The 21,455-nt window shown below is 52.5% G+C and overlaps 1 protein-coding gene across 6 annotated transcripts in view; it reads left to right on the forward strand.

The window, feature by feature from the left end:
* Positions 1-21,455, forward strand: part of NTNG2 (netrin G2) — a 76,267-nt gene that overhangs the window by 30,307 nt on the left and 24,505 nt on the right. For all 6 annotated transcript variants that reach the window (XM_082400771.1, XM_082400769.1, XM_082400770.1 and 3 more), the window contains one exon: positions 1,854-2,497. In XM_082400771.1, coding sequence (XP_082256897.1) covers positions 1,854-2,497 — 644 coding nt within the window. The remainder of the gene's footprint in view (positions 1-1,853; positions 2,498-21,455) is intronic.

Consider the following 21,455-nt stretch of genomic DNA (forward strand, 5'->3'; position numbering starts at 1 on the left):
CACACAGTTGCCCCATTATTAACAGCTTGCAATAGCGTGGTACCTTTGTTACACGGACATGTTGTTATTAACGCAAGCCCACGTTGACAGTAGGGTTCCCTCTTGGTGTTGCACAAATGTATCATGTCATTTATCCAGCATGACAGTGTCATACAAGATGGCTTCACTGCCCTAAAAATTCCCTGGGCTCCCCCCTATTCATCCCTCCAACCCCCGGCAACCACCACGTTAGTGATATTTTCAGGCCTCCGGGTGAGTTCACACGGCAGACCAGACCCGGGGGATGGATTTGAACCGCGGAGGAGGGAAGCCCTGGCTGGAGCCCGCTGGGCCAGGGAGTGGGCTGCCAGCTTTCGGAGGCGGGGGTGAGGGCAGAGGAAGCACGTGGGGGCCGTGCCCTGCCTTCCCCAGCCGGTGTTCCCCACTGGGCCTGCCAGGCACGTGCCGAGGACCTGGAAAGGACTGCCACAAGACGCACCCGCTTGAGGGGAACCTGGGCTGTGCGTGAGGCAGACACGCGTGCTGTGGGGACAGAGAGCAGGCCCCAGTGACAGACAGGCCACAGTGTGGCCCCCAGCTCTTCCCAGCAGGGCCTCGGGCAAGGGCCACCACCTTCCAAAGCCCGGGTTGCTTCATCCCGAGCATGGAGCTGACACTCCCACACTGTGAGCATTGGCGGTGAGCTAGTTACTAAACAGGAGAGAAATGAGATAATGTGCTGGGCACCAGGGGGCTGTGACTTTGACTTCTTCCACCGCCCCTCCTGTTGCTACTAATTGTATTGTCTGAAGGGTCGAGAAGGCATCTCTGTGTAGGAGATGTTTCAAGAGTCAAACGTCCATCAACAGATGAATGGATAAAGAAGATGTGGCACATCTATACAATGGCACATTGCTCAGCCATAGAAAGAAACAAAATTGAGCTATTTGTAGTGAGGTGGATGGACCTAGAGACTGTCATACAGAGTGAAGTCAGAAAGAGAAAAACAAACACCGTGCGCTAACACATATATATGGAATCTAAAAAAAATAGTGCTGAAGAACCTAGGGGAAGGGCAGGAATAAAGACGCAGACGTATAGGATGGACTTGAGGACACGGGGAGGGGGAAAGGTAAGCTGGGACGAAGTGAGAGAGTAGCGTTGACATATATACACTACCAAATGTAAAACAGATAGCTAGTGGGAAGCAGCTGCGTAGCACAGGGAGATCAGCTCGGTGCTTTGCAATGACCTAGAGAGGTGGGATGGGGAGGGTTGGAGGGAGGCTCAAGAGGGAGGGGATATGGGGATATATGTATGCATGTGGCTGATTCACTTTGTTGTACAGCAGGGGCTGGCACAGCATTGTGAGGCAATTATCCTCCTATAAAGATGAAAAAAAAAAGTGTGAGTAGGAATTTGGAGGCAGACAGAGAGTGGAAGGGCATGTCGAGGAGAGGGAACGCCATCTGCAAAGGCTCAGAGGCACAGACAAGGGAGGCCTGGAGGACAGGAGTGCTCAGGTGGGAGGCCAGGAACACTGGCTCCAGATATGGTGGGAGGAGGTCAGAGTCAACGAGGTAAAGCGGTAAGGCTTTACCCTCCAGGCAGTGGGGAGCCATGGAGGGTCTTGGAGCAGTGACTAGCTCCCGCCCTTCCTGATTGTCTGAGCTTAGAGTAGGAACAAATGTGTTTTCTTAGGAGGCAATAGAGCTGCATGTCTTTGTGGGCTTCAGAAGAGAGAGGCTTCCTGGTGCCCGGACGTCGGAGCACAGGCTCTGAGACCTCTGGGCAGACAGCGGGGCTGGGCTGGGACAAGGCTCCCGGGCCCCCCCAGAGCATCCTGCGTCCACCCTGGTCTTCTCCCCCCGCAGGAGAACCCCTACCTGTGCAGCAACGAGTGTGACGCCTCCAACCCGGACCTGGCTCACCCGCCGCAGCTCATGTTCGACAGGGAGGACGAGGGCCTCGCCACCTACTGGCAGAGTGTCACGTGGAGCCGCTACCCCAGCCCGCTGGAGGCCAACATCACCCTCTCGTGGAACAAGAGCGTGGAGCTGACGGACGACGTGGTGGTGACCTTCGAGTACGGCCGGCCCACCGTCATGGTGCTGGAGAAGTCGCTGGACAACGGGCGCACGTGGCAGCCCTACCAGTTCTACGCAGAGGACTGCATGGAGGCCTTCGGCATGCCCGCCCGCCGGGCGCGCGACCTGTCGGCGTCGGGTGCCCACCGGGTGCTGTGCACGGAGGAGTACTCGCGCTGGGCCGGCTCCAAGAAGGAGAAGCACGTGCGCTTCGAGGTGCGGGACCGCTTCGCCATCTTCGCCGGCCCCAGCCTGCGCAACATGGACAACTTGTACACGCGGCTGGAGAGCGCCAAGGGCCTCAAGGAGTTCTTCACCCTCACCGACCTGCGCATGCGGCTGCTGCGCCCGGCGCTGGGCGGCACGTATGTGCAGCGGGAGAACCTCTACAAGTACTTCTACGCCATCTCCAACATCGAGGTCATGGGCAGGTAAGGCCCGGGGGCGACCTGGTACCCAGGATGTTACCTGCTTCCTGGGATATTACCAGATACCTGGAATGTTACCTGAGGCCTAGGATGTTACCTGTTTCCTGGCATGTTATCTGATACCTGGGATGTTACCTGGTACCTAGGACGTGACATGGTTCCTGGGATAGTACCTGGTTCCTGGGACGTTACCTGGTACCCAGGATGTTACCTGGTTCCTGGAATATTATCTTGTTCCCAGGATGTTACCTGTTTTCTGGGATATTACCTGATAACCTGGAATGTTACCTGGTACCTAGGATGTTACATGATACCTGGGACATTACCTGGTACCTGGAATGTTACCTGGTGTTACATCAAAGGGGCTACCTGCGTTTTTCCATGGAGGGAGGTGAATGGTGGCTGATAAATGTCCTTCGTAGGGCCCAGGCTACCTCTAGCCACAGGGCTGGGAGGTCTGGAGAGGATGGGTGGAGCTGAGCAGACCTGGGCAGTGTGGGTGGGGCTTGAGCTAAAGCCTGGTGCTTGGGAGGCACAGTGTAAGTGGCCACGGACTCAGTGAATGGGCACTTGTGTCTGGGGGGTGCCCGAGACCACCTTCAGGCTCCGTGATTTGCTAGAAGGACTCACAGAGCCTAGCAAAGCTGTTATACCCACAGTTGCTGTTGTTACAATGAAAGGATACAGATTACAGTCAGCAACAGAGAAAGGTGCAGAGGGCAGGCTCTGGGAGATAGCAGTGCGAGCTTCCGGTCTTCCTCTCCCAGTGCAGCAACGATGTGTGACATAGCACGTGTGAAGTAGCTCCAGCCAGGGGAGCTTGCCCAAGCCTGGGTATCCAGGGGTTTTATTGGGAATTGGTTATGTAGGCATGGCTGACTGCCCACGTGGTTGACCTTGGTCCCCAATTCCTTGACCCACAGGTCATGCTGATACTACATGGCCCAAGGCCGCCATCATAAATCACATCATTAGCTTAAATTATCTGGAGTGGCCCAAGGCCCCAGGTAAACAAAGACACTCTTATTGGGCAGGACATCCCAAGGCTCATAAACTCCTCCCAGGAGCTAGTTAAGGGCCAGACTTTTCTTTGGACTATGTAGCGTGTGGACAACCCAACCCTGCCGAGTTATTCCTTTACTCACAGCTTTGGAGAAGAAAATGTTTTGTGGACACTTTGGGGGGAGGCAAAAGACCATCATAGGAGGTAAAAACAGCCTTTGATTCCCAGGAACTCTTTAGATTGCAGATGATAAAATGGTCGCACGCTGTCCCAGATCATCTGTTCATTCGACAGATGACCTGCTGGTCAGTAGGGGCAAGCCCTTTATCCCAAGCCATGGGTATAACACCCTGGTCTGCACTCAAGAGCGAGGCTTGGGGGGGCCCGTCGCTGGTAACCAAGGGGTCGATCATAAGGGGCAGCAGCGTGTAACACAAGAGCTCTCTAAGTGTGATTCCCAGACCAGCAGCATTAGCGTCACTTGGAAACTTGTTAGAAATGCAAATTCTTGGGCCCCATGCCAGATCTGCTGTATCGTAAATTCCAGGGGTGAGGCCCAGCAATCTGTGTTTTAATAAGCTCTCCGGAGAATTCTGATACACACTCACGTTTGAGAACCGCTGGTGTGACAGTTGGGAGTAGGCATTCTGGAGCCGGATGGCCTGGGTTGAATTCCCAGCTCTGCCATCGACTGGCTGTGAGCCTCCAGATGAGGGCCTCCCTGTGCCTCAGTTTCCCCATCCGTAGAACAGGGAAGATAACGAGCATCCTTCTCACATTGGATCGTGGTAAGCTAAATGAGTTAGAGTTAGAGTTGATGAAATACTCAGAACTACTATGAGCTTGTGTTTATTACATCGTAGTTTAAACTACTATGGGTTTAGCACGTCACACATGCTAACAGAGTGTTTATTGAATAAAATAAATAGTGTTCAAAATAATGGCGTCTGAGAGCTGGGGCAGGTTGAGGAAGGACCAAGTTGAGACCCAAGGGTGTTGGGGCATAATTAGGGCCAGGAGCATGGCTTAGGCCAGTTTGGGCAGGGGCTGCACCAGAACCCAGCTGGGACAACATACCCTGGGCAGCTTTCCACAACAGGCTCTACAGACTGCCCGAGTATATAATTACTGATGAGTGCAAAAACCAGTTTGCTGCATGGTGTGTATAGTATAATCCCATTTTTGTAAAATATGTAATATGCCCGCACACATGATTTGTCTGTTGACATTGACATTGGAAAGAAGTCCGTTCGGGGCTGGAAGCCTGTGTACTAACTTCTCACTGTGGTCACACCTGCGGAGTAGGGGTGGGCAGGGGCGGTGTGGGGTTTTGGTTTTCCGCTGTGTCTGCATTTTATTTTCCTTTGACTCTGTGTGTGGATTCCAGGTGGGCCAAGGCAAAGGCAAGCGATTCATGAGGTGGGGTCAAGTTCAAGGCCAGCAGGTGGCAGTGAGGCAGGTGCACATGCAGGGGCCTGTGGTTCTGACACCCGTGATTCCTAACCCGCCCGCACTTGGGGCAGGCTATTTTAAACCAGGAATGGTCTGGAAACCACCTGATATATGGCAGCTATTGTGGTAGCAGGGAGTCAAGCATCAAGCTCCTGCTCTGTTTCTCAGATCTGTGTGCAGGCTTTGGGCCGTTGGTCATCTTGGTGACGTCTGCCAGCCCTGGGGATGCAATGGTCTGGTTCTTTTAAGACCCTCCCATCCACCAACCCAACAGCTTAGCAGTTCAGAGGTAGAAACAAGATCCCCACCCTTTCTGGGGACTGTGGCCCCTTTTCTAACCTCCTTGGGTTGCTACAGGGGTGTCCCTCATCTTCAGGAGTCTAATCAAGGGCCTGCCTGCCACTTCATTAGGCGGCTCGTGCAGGGTCCTGAGGTCTGGGCCAGCTGCAGGGTCTGTGCTGGATGGTGACAGCCAGGACCTGTAGTGCCCCTTACACCTCAGCCAGGGGTGAAGGTCCTTTTTCTCTTAGGAGGGACCCTGAGATGCAGAAGTGGGGCAGATCATATTTGGGAAGGAACAGAGGGACAGAGCTGGGCAGGAAAGAGCCTCAGCTTTTCAGCCTCATCCAAATCAAGAGGGCTGTTCTGGTGCCAGGTGACCTGGGGGTCAGGTGAGCTGGGTTCCAGCCCCGCCTGCCTGCACCCCTCTCTGGACCTCAGTTTCCTGTCTGTAACCTGAGGACTGGGGCTGCCTGGAGCCCGTGCCTCCCTGGCAACATGGCAGGGCGGTCCCTGCCCAGCAGCTCCCAGTTCCCGTTGGCACCCAGCCTCTGTGGGTGGTGGGGATTAGCTGTAGTGGTGGTGAAAGTACGCAATCAATTCACAGATAAAGTAAGTACTCTTCAGGCGGCTGGTTGGCAGGAAAGCGGCAGCTTGGCTAATCGATTAATTAGGTCTAGTTAGATGCTTCAGCAACGGGCTGTGACTTCCTCTACTTTTCCTTTTTAAATTCCAGGTGGGAAAGTCCAGCTGTGCCTGGGAGCCAGAGAGGCCAGAGGGGCAGGGTGGGGTGGCAAAGGTGCCCGTGGGCCCACCCAGATGATGCCCTTGGTGTTCCTGAGTAGTGACCTGAGGATCCCGGGGCTCTCGGGTGCTGGGATTTCAGACTGAAGCTGTTCTGGTATTTGCTCAGAATTTCATGACCCAGAGTTACACGGTGCCTCCCCCTGTGGCCTGCTAACAATAGTAGCTGATATTTATTGAGTGTTTGCCATGGGCTCCTTTCCTGTTGAGCAGTGAGCTAAGGGCTCACATGCATCTTAGTTAATCAATAGTCATTCACTTCCCACATGGTTATTAAATCTCTAAGACCCCGCAAGCTGGAGCATTGAGCAAGCCGGACCTGATCTCCACCCCATAGAGCCTTTCCCACAGGGACGGCATTCCCCTCTACCTCGTGTTTTTAGATAAGGAGGCCGAGGTCAGGGGACATAAGTAGATCACACAGCGAAACTGAACACCAAAGAGTCAAGGTCCAACCCAAGTGTGCCCAAGCTCAAGTCCATCCCTCTATGGAATCCAAAGGTCTTTGATACCATGGATGCTTCCAGTCCTGTCACTCATGTCGGCTATTTCCAGCCAGCAAGCACCTGGCTCTGGGGGAGGAGGATGGAGCAGATGGAGAAGCCCAGGCCCCTGGGGATGAGGACCTGGTACAAATCAGGAGGTGAGAGGAAGGAGGAGAGCAAACCGCAGCCCCACAGGGCAGTGGTGCAGGGAGCAAAGTAGCCTCCAGCATCTGGAGGTCCCGGCCCACCACCGGCCTCCCCTCCCTTCAGGACCAGGCAAAACAGCCTTGCCAGTCCTGCTTACTCTGGGTCTGAGATAAAGAGAAGAGGGAGGTCCCGCCCGTTAAGTTGCTCCCGTTCCTGGAAGGCTGGGAGGGGGCGGGAGCGATTTTCTCCTTCCACACACAGGGAAACTCAGGTGTGGACTGGGAGAGCGGCTGGCTTTAACTGGGCAAGTCCGGGGCGGCACCGGATTTGAGGAGGAATGAGATGGTGCTTGGAGAAGAGACAGGGCCCCCACCTGCACCCCCGACACAGTGGTCAAGGGCAGCCAGGCCCACATCCAACCAGCTTCATACAGGAGAGCATTTTACTTTATTTATTTATTTTTTCAATATTTATTTATTTTATTTTTGGCTGCGTCGGGTCTTAGTTGCAGCACACAGGGTCCTTCGTTGCCACATGCGGGATCTGACATGCGGGCTCTTTCGTTGCAGCGCGTGGGTTTCTCTCTAGTTGCGGCATGCGGACTTGGTTGCCCCACGGCATGTGGGATCTTAGTTCCCCGACCAGGGATCGAACCCCCGTCCCCTGCATTGGAAGGTAGATTCTTAACCACTGGACCGCCAGGGAAATCCTCAGGAGGGCATTTTAAAACAACGGGCTCCCCAGCCCCACTGCTAAGAGCTCTGGATCCCACAAGTTTGGGGCGAGGTCCAGAAGGCTTTATCTTTACAAATCTCCTCAAGGAAGTGGAGAGGTGGGAACCCCCAGGTAGAAGATGGCATCATTAGACCAACCAGGGTTTGAATCCTGCCTCCATCACTGATTAACTGGATCATCTTAACCTGTCTAAGCCTCAGTTTTCCCATCTTCAAAATGGAGATATGATAACGACCTCACCAGCTTGGGGTGAGGCTTCAGTGAAATGATGTATTTGAAGAGCTTACCCTAGTGTCCCATTCCTCTGGCTAGGTAGCCGGAGAGGTCAGGGAGAGAGGCAGACCAGATGTGGCCACATCTTCTGATGTTGTGAGAGAAGGCACATAGCAGATATATATGTGAAATCACTTGCTTTTTGAAATACTGGCACCTACTCAAAGTTCTTTGAAAATCCTGTGCAGGTAAAACAAAACACACCTGCAGCCCGAGGCAGCTCACAAGCTGTCAGTGTGCCCCCTCTGCTCTGAGACCCGCCTGTCTTCTCACAGCTGTGACAACATAGCCACTACACTCACAGTATTCTGCAGGCCCCTGGCAGGACGGACACCTGGGATCTGAAGTGTGGACAAACTCCGGGTAAACAGCCTGCTGACTCTGGATCTGGGGCAGAGGGAAGGGGAAATGGTCATCCTATTCTCACCCCCAGGCCCTGCCCCAGGGCAAAGTCCTCCACCCAGAAAACTCTTGGAGGCTCCAGGGAACCAGTCCAGCTGGAATGGAAGAGTGAGTTCCCCATTCTTGGAGGTATTCAAGCCAAGCAGGGTGGTGTTGGTGGGAGATGATGGAGAGAGGTCCCACGCATCAGATGAAGGTCCTGTGCACCTGATCTGTACACCATTGATTAAGTGAACAGGAACTATAGATGCCATTTTAAAATTTGGTCGGTGTGAGAATCCACCGGCTTTCCCAGATGCTGCTGGGGTCTGGCTTCTCATCCAAGGCCCCGGGCCAGCCAGCACCCGCCTGGTTTTCTCCTCCCTTGACCCCCTGCCCCTTTCTTGCCTTCTTGTCTTCTTCCATAAACGTCCTGTCCGTATTGATCACGCAGTAACTGGAGATAGACGGAACTTAGGACGAGAATAGAAACCGCAGGAGGGAAGAAGGCTTTGTGCACGTGTGTGTGTGTGTGTGTGTGTGTGTGTGTGTGTGTGTGTGTGTGTGGAGGGGAGTGGGAGGGGGAGGGGATCAGAGAGAGCAGAGGCCTTTCCACTTACTGCATGTACTTGCCCCGCCCTCCATCTAGTCTCTTCCGTCTCTGATCGACAGGGAACATGGGCGAGAAGGGAAGCGTGTGACTTTATTCTGCCTGCACTGACCCTTGTAGCTCTGTGACCCCCACCTGGGGTTGGGGGGGTGGGGCTCCCCCCTTCAGTAACATTAGCTGTCATTGCTGAGCAGTTCTTACGGGCCGTGTGGTATTCTAAGTCCCATATGTGTGTTTCCTCATTGAGTCGTGCCCCTTGAGGGTCCTTGTCCCCAGTATGCGGATGAGGAAACTGAGGCTTGGAGGTTAAGAAATTGATGGAGGTGCCCCCTTAGGATGACTGCTGTCAGAAAAACAGAAAACAACGAGTGTTGGCGAGGATGTGGACAAATAGGAACACTTGTGCACTATTGGTAGGAATGTAAAATGGTGCAGCTGCTGTGGAAAACAGTTTTTTGGTTCCTCAGAAAAATTAAACATAGAATTCCCATATGATCCAGCAGTTCCACTCCTGGGTATATACCCAAAAGAACTGAAAGCAGAGACTTGAATAGATACTTGTGCATCCACATTCCTAGCAGCATTATTCGCATGGTGGAAAGGTGGAAATAACCCAAGTGTCCATCAACTGATGATGGATTAACAAAATGTGGTCTGTACATACCATGGAATATTATTCAGCTTTGAAAAGGAAGGAATTCCTGACACCTGCTGCAACATGGATGATATAAACCAGACACAGAAGGATAAATACTGTGTGAGTCCACATCTATAAGGCACCAGGAATAGGCAAATTCACAGAGATGGAAAATAGGATAAGGTTGCCAGGGGCTGGAGGGAGGGGGGAATGGAGAGTTATTTAGAGGGTATAGAGTTTCTGTTTGGGGTGATGTAAGTGTTCTGGAAAAGGATATTTTTTAAAGGTAATTGCTTTTATTTGTTTGTTTGTTAATTTTATTTTATTTTTGGCTGCGCCGCACAGCTTGCAGGATCTTAGTTCCGTGACTAGGGATTGAACCCTGGCCACGGTGGTGAAAGACTGAGTCCTAACCAGTAGACCACCAGGGAAGTCCCTAGAAAAGGATATTGATGATAGTTGCACAATAATGTGAATGTACTTAATGTCACTGAACTATACACTTTAAAATGGCAAAATAGTAAGTTTTATGTTATGTATATTTTAACACACACACACGCACACACAAGAAGAAAAAGAAATAGGTGGATGGCTTCCATGTCAGACTGTCCAGGTGCAAATCCTGGCTCAGGTGTGACCCAGGGCAAGTTTCTTAACTTGTCTGTGGCTCCTTTCCCACCTCCATAAAATGGAGATAATAACCATGGAGTTTTTTTGTTTGCTTGTTTGTTTTATTTTTGGCTGCGTTGGGTCTTCGTTGCTGTGCACGGGCTTTCTCTAGTTGCTGCGAACAGGGGCTACTCTTCGTTGTGGTGTGCGGGCTTCTCATTGCGGTGGCTTCTCTTGTTGCGGAGCACGGGCTCTAGGCACACAGGCTTCAGTAGTTGTGGCATGCAGGCTCAGTAGTTGTGGCTCGTGGGCTCTAGAGCGCAGGCTCAGTAGTTGTGGTGCACAGGCTTAGTTGCTCCGCGGCATGTGGGATCTTCCCGGACCAGGGCTCGAACCTGTGTCCCATGCATTGGCAGGCGGATTCTCAACCACTGCGCCACCAGGGAAGTCCCATAACCATGGAGTTTAAATCAGACAACCCATGAAGAGGCTCAGAGCCTTGGCCAGGCTGTGGTAAACATGCAGTAAGTGCTAGGGTCACCACTGTGTCAATAAAACACCAGGGTCACAGGGCACAGCCTGGAGGTCCTTCTGTGGGGCCCGTGGGCTTTCAGGAGAGTGGGCTTTAATGGTCCTGGACTCCCGGAAATACATGCTAGCATTGTGTGGGTGTGAGGTCGGCCCGAGTGAGGGCCTTAGTTTTTATTCCATTGCCAAAGGGGTCCATGATCCCAAAACGTTTGGAGAATCAGTTTCATGTTCCATTTTTTATTTTTTCAACCCAACATATATGTTCCCAGCTCATTAAGGACAGAGATTTTTGTGGGTGCAGTTTACACCCTTTAACCAAATCTGCCAAGCTTCCTGAACCACTTCCTCCCACCAAAGATGGGACATGCACAATATTGTCGCCTGCTGAGGAATGGGGCGGGGGCAGAGCTGTGCTGAGGATATGGGGGGTGTCCACTGCCAAGTGTGGCAGGGGGACCCATGGGGCATTTATCCAGGCTCCTTTGGGTACCTCTGGGCTGCTCACCTACCAGGTGTGGCCCCAGCCCTGGTGGGAGGGGGCAGGAGGGGGGTCCTGGGTTTGGCTGGGGTCTCAGAAGATATGGGGCCCCGGTGGGTGAGTTAGGGATGGAATCCCTGACAGTAATGCCTTCCAACAGTGCTGGGGAGAATGAGCGCCCCCCTTGCTCTCGCTGAGTGGGGAGGATTTCCTTCTGAGAGTTTTGTCACTGTCGTATTAATTCATTCAACGGATATTTTTAATGGGCACTTGTATTAGTTAGTTTCCTGGGGCTGCCATCACCAAGTACCACAGATCAGGTGGGCTTAAAACAACAGAAATGTATTGTCTTACAGTTCTGGGGGCTTGAAGTCTGAAATCAAGGTGGTGGCAGGGCCATGCTCTCCCCAAAACCTGTCAGGGAGGATCCGTTCTCCTAGCTGCTGCGGGAAGCCAGCATCTTCGGCATCCCCTGGCTGTAGGCGCAGCTCCCCATCCCTTCGTCTGTCTTCTCGTGGCCGTCTTCTCTCTGTGCCTCTGTCTCGATAGAGTGTTCTCCCCATATCTCTTCTTCTTAGAAGGACAGCAGTCATACTGGACTAAGGGCTCACCCTACTCCAGTATCACTTCATCTTAATTTACATCTTAATCACATCTGCAAAGACCCTGTTTCCATATCACGTCACAATCACAGGCACCAGCATAGATAGAACTTCAATCTGTCTTTTTGGGGGACACCATTCAATCCATAACAGGGACCTACTATGTGTCCAACACAGCCAGGTGCTTCAGATCCAAGAGCCCCACGGGGTTTACAGTCTAGTAGGGAGATAGGAATAAACAAACCAAACCACCACAGGTGACTAAAGGTGCTGGGAAGGTAACAAACCGAGGGGACTATAGGGAGGGTGGCTGGGAGGGCCGACCTGACACCGGGGCCCAGGTGGTGGGGGAAGGCCCCCAAGGAGGAAGCTTTTTTTTTTTTTTTATCAGAACATTTTAAACCCCACATTTGTTTATTTATTTATTTTTTGGCTGTGTTGGGTCTTCGTTTCTGTGCGAGGGCTTTCTTTAGTTGTGGCAAGCGGGGGCTACTCTTCATCGCGGTGCGCGGGCCTCTCACTATCGCGGCCTCTCTTGTTGCGGAGCACAGGCTCCAGACGCGCAGGCTCAGTAGTTGTGGCTCACGGGCCTAGTTGCTCCGCGGCATGTGGGATCTTCCCAGACCAGGGCTCGAACCCACGTCCCCTGCATTGGCAGGCAGACTCTCAACCACTGCGCCACCAGGGAAGCCCGAGGAGGAAGCTTTGAAGGTGGAAGGGTGAGCGGGAGCAGGTGGAGGTGCATTCCCGGCAGGGGAACAGCAGGTGCAAAGGCCCTGCCTTCACCTCACGGGTGATGCCTTCTAAGAACTTAATGTGACGTGGCTAGAGTGTGTGAGCACCATGAGAGCAGAGGGGACAGGGCCAGGTGGTGCTAGCCCTGCAGCCTCGGGAGGGAGTTGGTTTTGTTCTAAGTTCAGGGAAAGCCATTGCAGGATCTTAGGCAAGGAGGTAACACTACCTGATTTCTGATGCTTGGCCGCTTGAGTTGGGAGGGGCATCTGGAGGGAGACCAGGCCGTTTCCACGGAGACAAACCACAGCCTGGACCGGGTTCTGGACGTGGAGATGGGAGCCGAGGGCTGCCTGGGGATGGAGTTGACGAAGTGGCTGGTGGGAGCAGGAGGCATCCAGGGGAGCCCCGGATTCTGGCTGGAGACCCTGGGTGGATGGAGATTGTATCTAGTCAAGTGGGGACAGCCGGTGGAGGAAGAAGTTTCTGGAAGAAATTTTTTAATATGTTTACATTTTGTTTTGTATATTATCATACAGTAACATTGACCTTTGGGAGTGCAGTTCTATGAATTTTAACCCATGTAGGTTCATATGACCACCAGCACAATCAAGACACAGAACAGTCCATCTCTGCAGAGAGCTCCCTCGAGCTGCCCCCTTGTAGCCACACCCTCCTCTCCCGGCCCCCAGCCCTCAGCAAACACTGATCTCTGTCACTACAGTTTTGTCCTTTTTTTTTTTTTTTAAACATCTTATTGGAGTATAATTGCTTTACAATGGTGTGTTGGTTTCTGCTTTATAACAAAGTGAATCAGTTATACATATACATATGTTCCCATATCTCCTCCCTCTTGCATCTCCCTCCCTCCCACCCCTCTAGGTGGTCACAAAGCACAGAGCTGATCTCCCTGTGCTATGCGGTTGCTTCCCACTAGCTATCTATTTTACGTTTGGTAGTGTATATATGTCCATGCCACTCTCTCACTTTGTCACAGCTTACCCTTCGCCCTCCCCATATCCTCAAGTCCATTCTCTAGTAGGTCTGTGTCTTTATTCCCGTCTTGCCACTAGGTTCTTCATGACCTCTTTTTTTTTTTCCCCTTAGATTCCATATATATGTGTTAGCATACTGTATTTGTTTTTCTCTTTCTGACTTACTTCACTCTGTATGACAGACTCTAGGTTCGTCCACCTCACTACAAATAACTCAATTTCGTTTCTTTTTATGGCTGAGTAATATTCCATTGTATATATGTGCCACGTCTTCTTTATCCATTCATCCGATGATGGATACTTAGGTTGCTTCCATGTCCTGGCTATTGTAAATAGAGCTGCAATGAACATTTTGGTACATGACTCTTTTTGAATTATGGTTTTCTCAGGGTATATGCCCAGTAGTGGGATTGCTGGGTCATATGGTAGTTCTATTTTTAGTTTTTTAAGGAACCTCCATACTGTTCTCCATAGTGGCTGTATCAATTTACATAAGTTTTGTCTTTTTGAAAACGTCTTGTAAATGGAGTCGCACAGCATGTAAGAGGCTTCCTTCGCTCAGCGCGGTGCCCTCAAGGTGCTTGTGTTGTTGCTGCCATCAAGCGTGGTCCTTTTTATTGCTGGAGAGCATCCCGCCCAGGGGCTGGGTGCACCGCAGTTCCGTCCATTTGTTGCAGGAAGGGGGACCCCTTCCAGGGCCCAAGTGGGCTCTTGTCTAACACTTGGAAATGAATCATCCAAGGAGACACACGTGCTGACAAAGCAAGAGACTTTATTGGGAAGGGGCGCCCGGGCGGAGAGCAGCAGGGTAAGGGAGCCCAGGAAGACTGCTCTGCCATGTGGCTCGCAGTCTCGGGTTTTATGGTAATTGGGTTAGTTTCTGGGTTGTCTCTGGCCAATCATCTTGCTTCACCCATACTTTTTCTGACTCAGGGTCCTTCCTGGTGGCGCGCGCATCTCTCAGCCAAGATGGATTCCAGCGCAAGGGTTTCTGGGAGGTTGGTAGGACATATTATGGGCTGGCGTCTCCTCCCTCTTTTTGGCCCCTCCCAAATTCTTCTGGCTAGTTTTTGGCGGCAGCACCGAGTTCCTTATCGGGACCTCCTGTTGTGAGACAACTCAGGCAAGCGGTTGTCATCGTGCCTGGCCAAGGTGAGCGGTTTCAGTCGATGGTTCCCTAACACATTCACTCAGAGAAGGGAATCTCAGTTGCTGCCAGTTTGGGGCAGCCATGAATAGAGCTGCTCTGAACATTCGTGTAAAGGTTTGGGTATGAGCATAGGCTTTCATTTCCCTTGAGTGAATCCCTGGGTGTGGGATTGTAGGGTCACATGATAAATGTGTGTTTAACTTTATAAGAAACTGCAGAATGGTTTTCCCAAGTGGCTGTGCCCCCAGAGGAAGACAGAGTTCTGTTTTGACCTGTTGCTGTGAGGTGCCCTTGAGGCATGGGAGCATTTGGACGTCCAAGTCTGAAGGGCAAGCAACCCAGGAGTCCTGGGCTTAGAGGTGACCCCCGACGCCATGGGAGCGTGTGAGGCTCTGAGAACGAGGAGGGAGATGAGAGCTGGCCTGGCATGGAGCCCTGGGAAGTTGGACAGTGAAGGCAGGACACGGAGAACAAGGAGCCATAGAGGGGAGAAAGTCAGGAAGGATGGTGCCCTAAAGCCCAGCGGGAGGAGCATGTCCAGGGGGCATGGGCGTCAGTGTCCAGTGCCACTGAGGGGTCCAGACAGAGGACAGCCAGGTGGGTCCGTGGACTTAGCAACATGGAGGTCAAAGGTGACCTTGGGAGAGCAGATTTGGGGGAGTTGGGGACAAAGCCCATCTTGGGTGGATTCCAGGGTGAATGCAGAAAATTTTAAAAGAATGAATCAGGGGTAAAAAAAACAAAAGTGGTGTTGATAAGGCTTTCAAGAGGTTTGATCATGAAAGGGAGCAGGGAAATGGAGTACAAGCTGGTGGGGAGTTTGAGGGAAGGAAAGGGTTCTTCCTGAAAAGAGGGAGGGACTGCAGCACCCTGGGGTTCTGGTGATGATGCAGAGATAACAGAAAGGAACAGCAGGGGAAAGTGCTGGAGAAAGCCATCAGCGCAGGGTGGAGGGCCTGAGAGGATGGGGTGGGGGGGGGGCGGTTTTCCACGATGTACAAGGAGAAGAGAACAGGTGCGGGCTGACAGACAATATTTAGGCCAGAAACCCCGCTTCTCACACTTCTAAAGACCCCATATCGTCCCGGCAACCAAGGGCAGCCATCCTCCGGGCTCTGAGGTCTCTTTGTAATGAGTCGATAGCGGCACATCTTGGTGTCAAAGAGAAGACTGTGTCTGCATTCAGACTCTTTCATTTGCTAGTTTATGGTCCAGGGCAAGTCTCTTCAATTTTCCCGAGCCTCAGTTTCCCCATCTGTGAAATGGGATCCTACTGTTTTGAGGACGGTCTGAGAACTTGTAGGTCAGCTCAAGGCCCGACATGCAGTAGGTGCTTGGGAAATGGGAGCCCTTGTTATTTGTAAGGAGTCAGTATTTAGTTACCTGAGCAAAACCCCATTTCCACGGGTACATCGCTCACCTGGGGGACCCTCTCCAGCCAAGTTGAATCCCTGGATCTCTGCTCCTGTCTGGCTCTCTGCCCCGCCCCCAGCTTGGCGATTGGAGGGACCTTATTAGCTGTAACTGAGGCTAATGAGACATGGGCAGGACAGACAGGGCTGGAGAGCCCCGGCTGGGCTGCTTCTCTACCCCGCAACAGAGGGAGCCTGGAGTGGGTCATTTTGAAGGCTTGCTGGCACGCCACCCATATCAAGCATGTCTTATTTATTTACTTTTAATTAATTTATTTACTTGGTCACGTCGGGTCTTAGTCGCGGCACGCGGATCTTCATTGCGGCATGCGGAATATAGTTCCCTGACCAGGGATTGAACCCGGGTCCCCTGCATTGGGAGCGCGGAGTCTTAACCACTGGACCACCAGGGAAGTCCCTCAAGCACGTTTTAGATTTACAGGTGCTCCCTAATATGTACACACGTACCTGCCCCACCTACACGCGTGAATCCACTTCCACAAGCACCGGTCACATACACATCACACGCTCCACCGCCTTCGTGCACCCCAGCTCACAGAGGCTGACCCGTAGGACAAGCCGAGGCGTCTGCAGGAGCCCAGGGTCAACGAGGGGCCTCGTCTGGGCTGCCCTGGCCTCAGGGAGTCCAGGTGCCTCTCCCCCATTTGGAGTTGCCTCTTTCCACTCTGTGGGGAAATGCCTACCTCTGGGTTCCTTTTTTTTTAATATCTTTTTTTAAATTGAAGTATAGTTGATTTGCAATGTTGTGTTAATTTCTGCTGTACAGCAAAGTGACTCAGTTATACATATATATATACATTCTTTTTTATATATTCTTTTCCATTATAGTTTAATCATAGGATAACTATATCATACTGAATATAGTTCCTTGTGCTATACAGGAAGGCCTTGTTTTTTATCCATTCTATATATAAAAGCTGACATCTGCTGACCCCAACCTCCCACTACACCCCTCCCCCAACCCTCTCCCCCTTGGCAACCACAAGTCTGTTCTCTATGTCTGTGAATCTGTTTCTGTTTCATAGTTAGGTTCATTTGTGTCATATTTTAGATTCCACATATGAGTGATATCACATAGTATTTGTCTTTCTCTTTCTGACTTACTTCACTTAGTATGATCATCTCTAGGTCCATCCATGTTGCTGTAAATGGCATTATTTCATTCTTTTTTGTGGCTGAGTAGTATTCCATTGTATGTATGTACCACATCTTCTTTATCCATTCATCTGTCGATGGACACTTCGGTTGTTTCCATGTCTTGGCTGTTGTGAATAGTGCTGCTATGAACATAGGGGTGCATGTAACTTTTTGAATTAGAGTTTCGTCTGGATATATACCCAGCAGTTCGATTGCTGGATCATATGGTTATTCCGTTTTTATTTTCTGAGGAACCTCCATACTGTTCTCCATAATAGCAGCACCAACTTACATTCCCACCAACAATGTAGGAGGGCTTCCTTTTCTCCACACCCTCTCCAGCATTTGTTATTTGTAGACTTTTTAATGATGGCCATTCTGACCAGTGTGACCGTCTTGTCTCTGGATTCCTACCCACCTCTCCCATCCCACTCTGTCAGCCTGAGCAGTTTCCTACATGGACCCCATCACTACCCCTGCCCCACGGAGAGGGGCACACGCCGCATCAGGATTTTGTCTGGGGAGAGGACTGGCCTTGCCCCCTTCAGCCTTTCCCCTTCCACACGGAGATTTTTCCCCAAACCCAAACCCAAACCCAGTCACATCACTTCCCTGAACAACACCCTTCAGCGGCTTCCCATTGACCTTAGAAACTCCGTTCCCGTGGACCACAGATCCTTCCTCTCACCTCCCTGGGCAGCCTGGGCCCTGAGTCCTCACAGATCAGCCCGCTGCCCGGAGCACAACCCACCCCATCCACCCCTCCTGTCTGGCAAACTCCTCATTCCTCAGGGCTTGGCTCGGAGAGCGCCCCTCCGGGGTCCCCGCAGGCTGGAGATCTGGGCGGCCAGCCCTTGCCTCCCCTCCTCTGGCCTTCAAAGAGCACAGCAATCCCACTGCATTGTCACAGGTGCGTTGCTGCACACACACGCCTGTACCCAGCTGCCCTCCCCCTCCCCCCACCCCGGGCTCCGCGCTCTGAGAGAACAGGGTCTGGGTCTGTGTTCCTGACTCTGTAAGGCCAGCACTGAGAACCAGGCAGGAATGCTGTGTATTCGTTGAAATCATTCGCTCATTCATTCATGAACAAATGAACTCACTTACATGAACAAATGGGTCTTAATATCCGTAACTCTTTCGGAGGAGAAGGGGTCTGGAATCCGGGAGCCAGGAGGTGGGTAGACAAAACCAACGGGCTGGCTGACCCCCACCCCATCGCTGCCCCTCCACCATCATGGCCAGCGCTCCGCACATTCCCCCCCTCTCCCCCGACCGAGGCCTGGCCCTTCCCTCCAGGGTGTTGAGCCCTCCCACAGGGGAAGAGGTGATCTTGCTTTAGTCAACCAGCCTGGTCATACCCACCGTGTCTCCCCCAAACCACACGCCTGAGCCCCTCAGCACCCCTCCATCAGCCTCTCTCCTGTTGGCTGGCAAGCTGCCTCTGGCTTCATAATGGGTAATAGGATTTATCAATAGACTGGAGGAGGTGATGTACGTTAAAGCACTTAATATAAAAGGACTTCGCACAGAAGCCCAAATCTGATTTGGCAATGAACTCAATTGCCAGCCTGACTGCGTTCCAGGAGATGCAGCAGCCGGCATTTATCCACATTACCCTGAGAGAGCCAGGTCACGCCAGGTGGCCGAGGCCTTGCACACCCGCGCCCTGCAGCTCGGCTTTCAGTGCCCCCTCTTCTCGGGGTCTCAGGCCTTGACTTGAAGCCTTTTGACCCAGACGGTTCAAGTTCTCCAGCATCCAGGAGCCCTCTTCCCACTAGTACCCTAGCCCTGCCCCCATTCCACTCATTAGCTATGAGTCCAATATTTTATAGGCTTCCCTTAGCAAGATCCCCAACTATGTCCTTCTCATTACTGGTCACGTCTTGATCCAGCCTCTCTAGGATCAGGAGAGGTTCTCCTGGCCATTGCTTGCTTCCTTGAAGGCTGCCAATCTCTCCACGCTGCTGCGCACCAGCCAAGGACACGGTCTCTCCCTTAATCCCCCAAAGAAGATCTAACACCCCCAGGCCACAGTGATCTATCACACGTGGATTCACAGGCTGGGGCGAGCGAAGGGGAATGATCACGTACGAAGAGAACACGTCAAAGGATGGCCATCAGCCAGCACTGACCTGGAGACCCAGCCATGGGCCGTGGCCACCTGCTGCCTGGGAGGGGCAGCCCCTGGACCACCTCTCTCGGGAGCCCCCAGCCCCCTCTCATGGCTGCATCCTTCCTCCCTGGAGTCCAGGCCTCCAACCCCAGATGCCTGAGCCCCTCCACAAGGGAAGTGCCCTTCTCGAGGTCAGCCTTCTCCCGCATGTGTCCACCCTCACGTGCTAACATCTCCAGGCCAGCATAGGCTTGGGGTTTGCTTCCCTATAAACCCAACAGCCCACTGAACTGTTTTTCCCCAAACAAATGAACAGTCTTTCCCCAGAAATAAATGCTCTCTCTGACAGGGGAAATGGGAAGACACTGCTGGCGGCTTTAAAATAGAAGTTTGTTTCAAGCGACCCTGGCCTTCAAGGTGTCAGAAATACACCCACCCACTCCCAGAAGTCTCCATATGCAATGATGTTTGGACAAGTGGTAAAAGAAGTGGGGGAGACACCAGGAAGAGGTGATCGATTACCAAGAACCCCCCGGGGGCCTGCGCTCTCCCAGGCGCCCCACCTGTGCTCACCGAGGGGTCCCTGTGACTGCTCTGAAATCCTGGCAGGTTTGACCATTGAGGGGAACCAGCCCCGGCCCCCTCCTCCCTGCCCGGCTCCGGCACCCGGCTCTCTCGCTCGCCTAAACTCACCACTTCCCCATCTCTCCCCCAGGAGCCGATGACATCACTCTTTCCGGCAGCCAGGAGTTGACCTACATTCCTCCACCCTGCTGTCTGGGAGGCGCTCCAAACACCCCGCTTCTCTCACCCTGAGGAGGGGAGGGCCCGGCTCACGATTTCCGATTTTCGTGGCGCACTGGTGCCAGGCCCGTGTCCAGATGGCGCTCCCGCCAGCAGCTCCCAGGCGCTGCCCGCCCCTCCCTGCGGGGCAGGGCACGCTGGCGCCTGGCACGGGCTGGTGCCCCTGCCGTCCCGACGACCGCTTCGTGCTTCGTGCGGCTGTCAGGCCCCCGGCCGGGCCCGGCAGGTGGACGGGAGCGGGTGAAGTCAGCATGTCAGTCTCCTGGCAGGAGCAGGGCACATTTCCCTGAGAACTCGGGTTGTCTGGGATGGCCGTCCCGTGCAGGTGAGGCTCGGTCCTGCCTCCGGACAGTCATGGTCCCCTGGGGCTCGTTAGGGACTCGTCAACTAGAGAAAAAGAAACGACTTAGCGACTTAGAGGAGAAGGCAGCCAGTGGCCTCGTCTCCGGAGGGCAGGCAGCCCCGCCAGCTACTGATGGGTGGGTGGGGACACCCAGGCCAGGCCTTGAGAGGGGTCAGGGGTCGGGCCAGAGGGCCAAGGCTCACCATGTGGGTGAGCAGGGGTGGCAGGTAGGGCTGCCAGATAAAATGCAGGATGCCAGCTAAATCTGAATTTCCGATGAACCACAAACAATTTTTTTAGTGTAAGCGTGTCCCAGGTATTTCATGAGACATACAGGCAAACCTTGTTTTATTGCTCTCACTTTATTGAACTTCGCAGATAATGTGTTTTTTTACAAATTGAAGGTTTGTGCCAGCCCTGCACCGAGCAAGTCAATCGGTGCTGTTTTCCCAACAGCGTTTGCTCACTTCGGGTCTCTGTGTCACATTTTGGTAATTCTCGCACTACTTCAAACTTCTTTTCATTATTATTACATTGGTTGTGGTGGTCAGTGATCTGTGATGTTACTCCTACAACTCACCAAAGGCTCAGGTGATGGTTAACATTTTTCACAATGTAATATTTTTTTACTTAAGGTATGTACATTTTTTTAGACATAATACTATTGCACACTTAATAGACTACAGTATAGTGTAAACATAACTTTTATATGCACTGGAAAACCAAAAAAATTCATGTGACTCGCTTTATTGTGATATTTGCTTTATTGGTCTGGAACTGAACTCGCAATATCTCCAAGACACGCCTGTACTTATACTAAAAAGTTATTCAGTGTTTACCTGAAATTCAAAGTTAACCAGGCATGCTATATTTTTATTTGCTAAATCTGGCAATTGTAGTGACAGGAGGCCCTTCATGGAAGCGACTCTAAGAGGTCAGTGGGCGTGTCCCAAGGGGCCTGGAGAACAGGCCAGCTGATCTCGGCAGGGGGGCTCTGGGGTAGGGTGTTGGCAGGACAGCGTGGATAAGGGGACCTGTCCCTTGGGGCTGGGCACCTGGGGGCTGCCGAATAAGGACGATCTTTGTTCCTGGGGATCCCCCCACATTCCCACCAATGTCACTCGTTGGCCATTAGCAATGGCAAAGCAGCTGGTATTTATGGAGGTCTCCCTATGTGCCCGACCCTATGCTGAGCACGCCCCATGAGCCAGCCCATTCTCATCCTGTC

The sequence above is a fragment of the Balaenoptera borealis genome (assembly GCF_965194805.1).
Source record: "Balaenoptera borealis genome assembly, chromosome: 8".
Taxonomy (NCBI): Eukaryota; Metazoa; Chordata; class Mammalia; order Artiodactyla; family Balaenopteridae; genus Balaenoptera; species Balaenoptera borealis.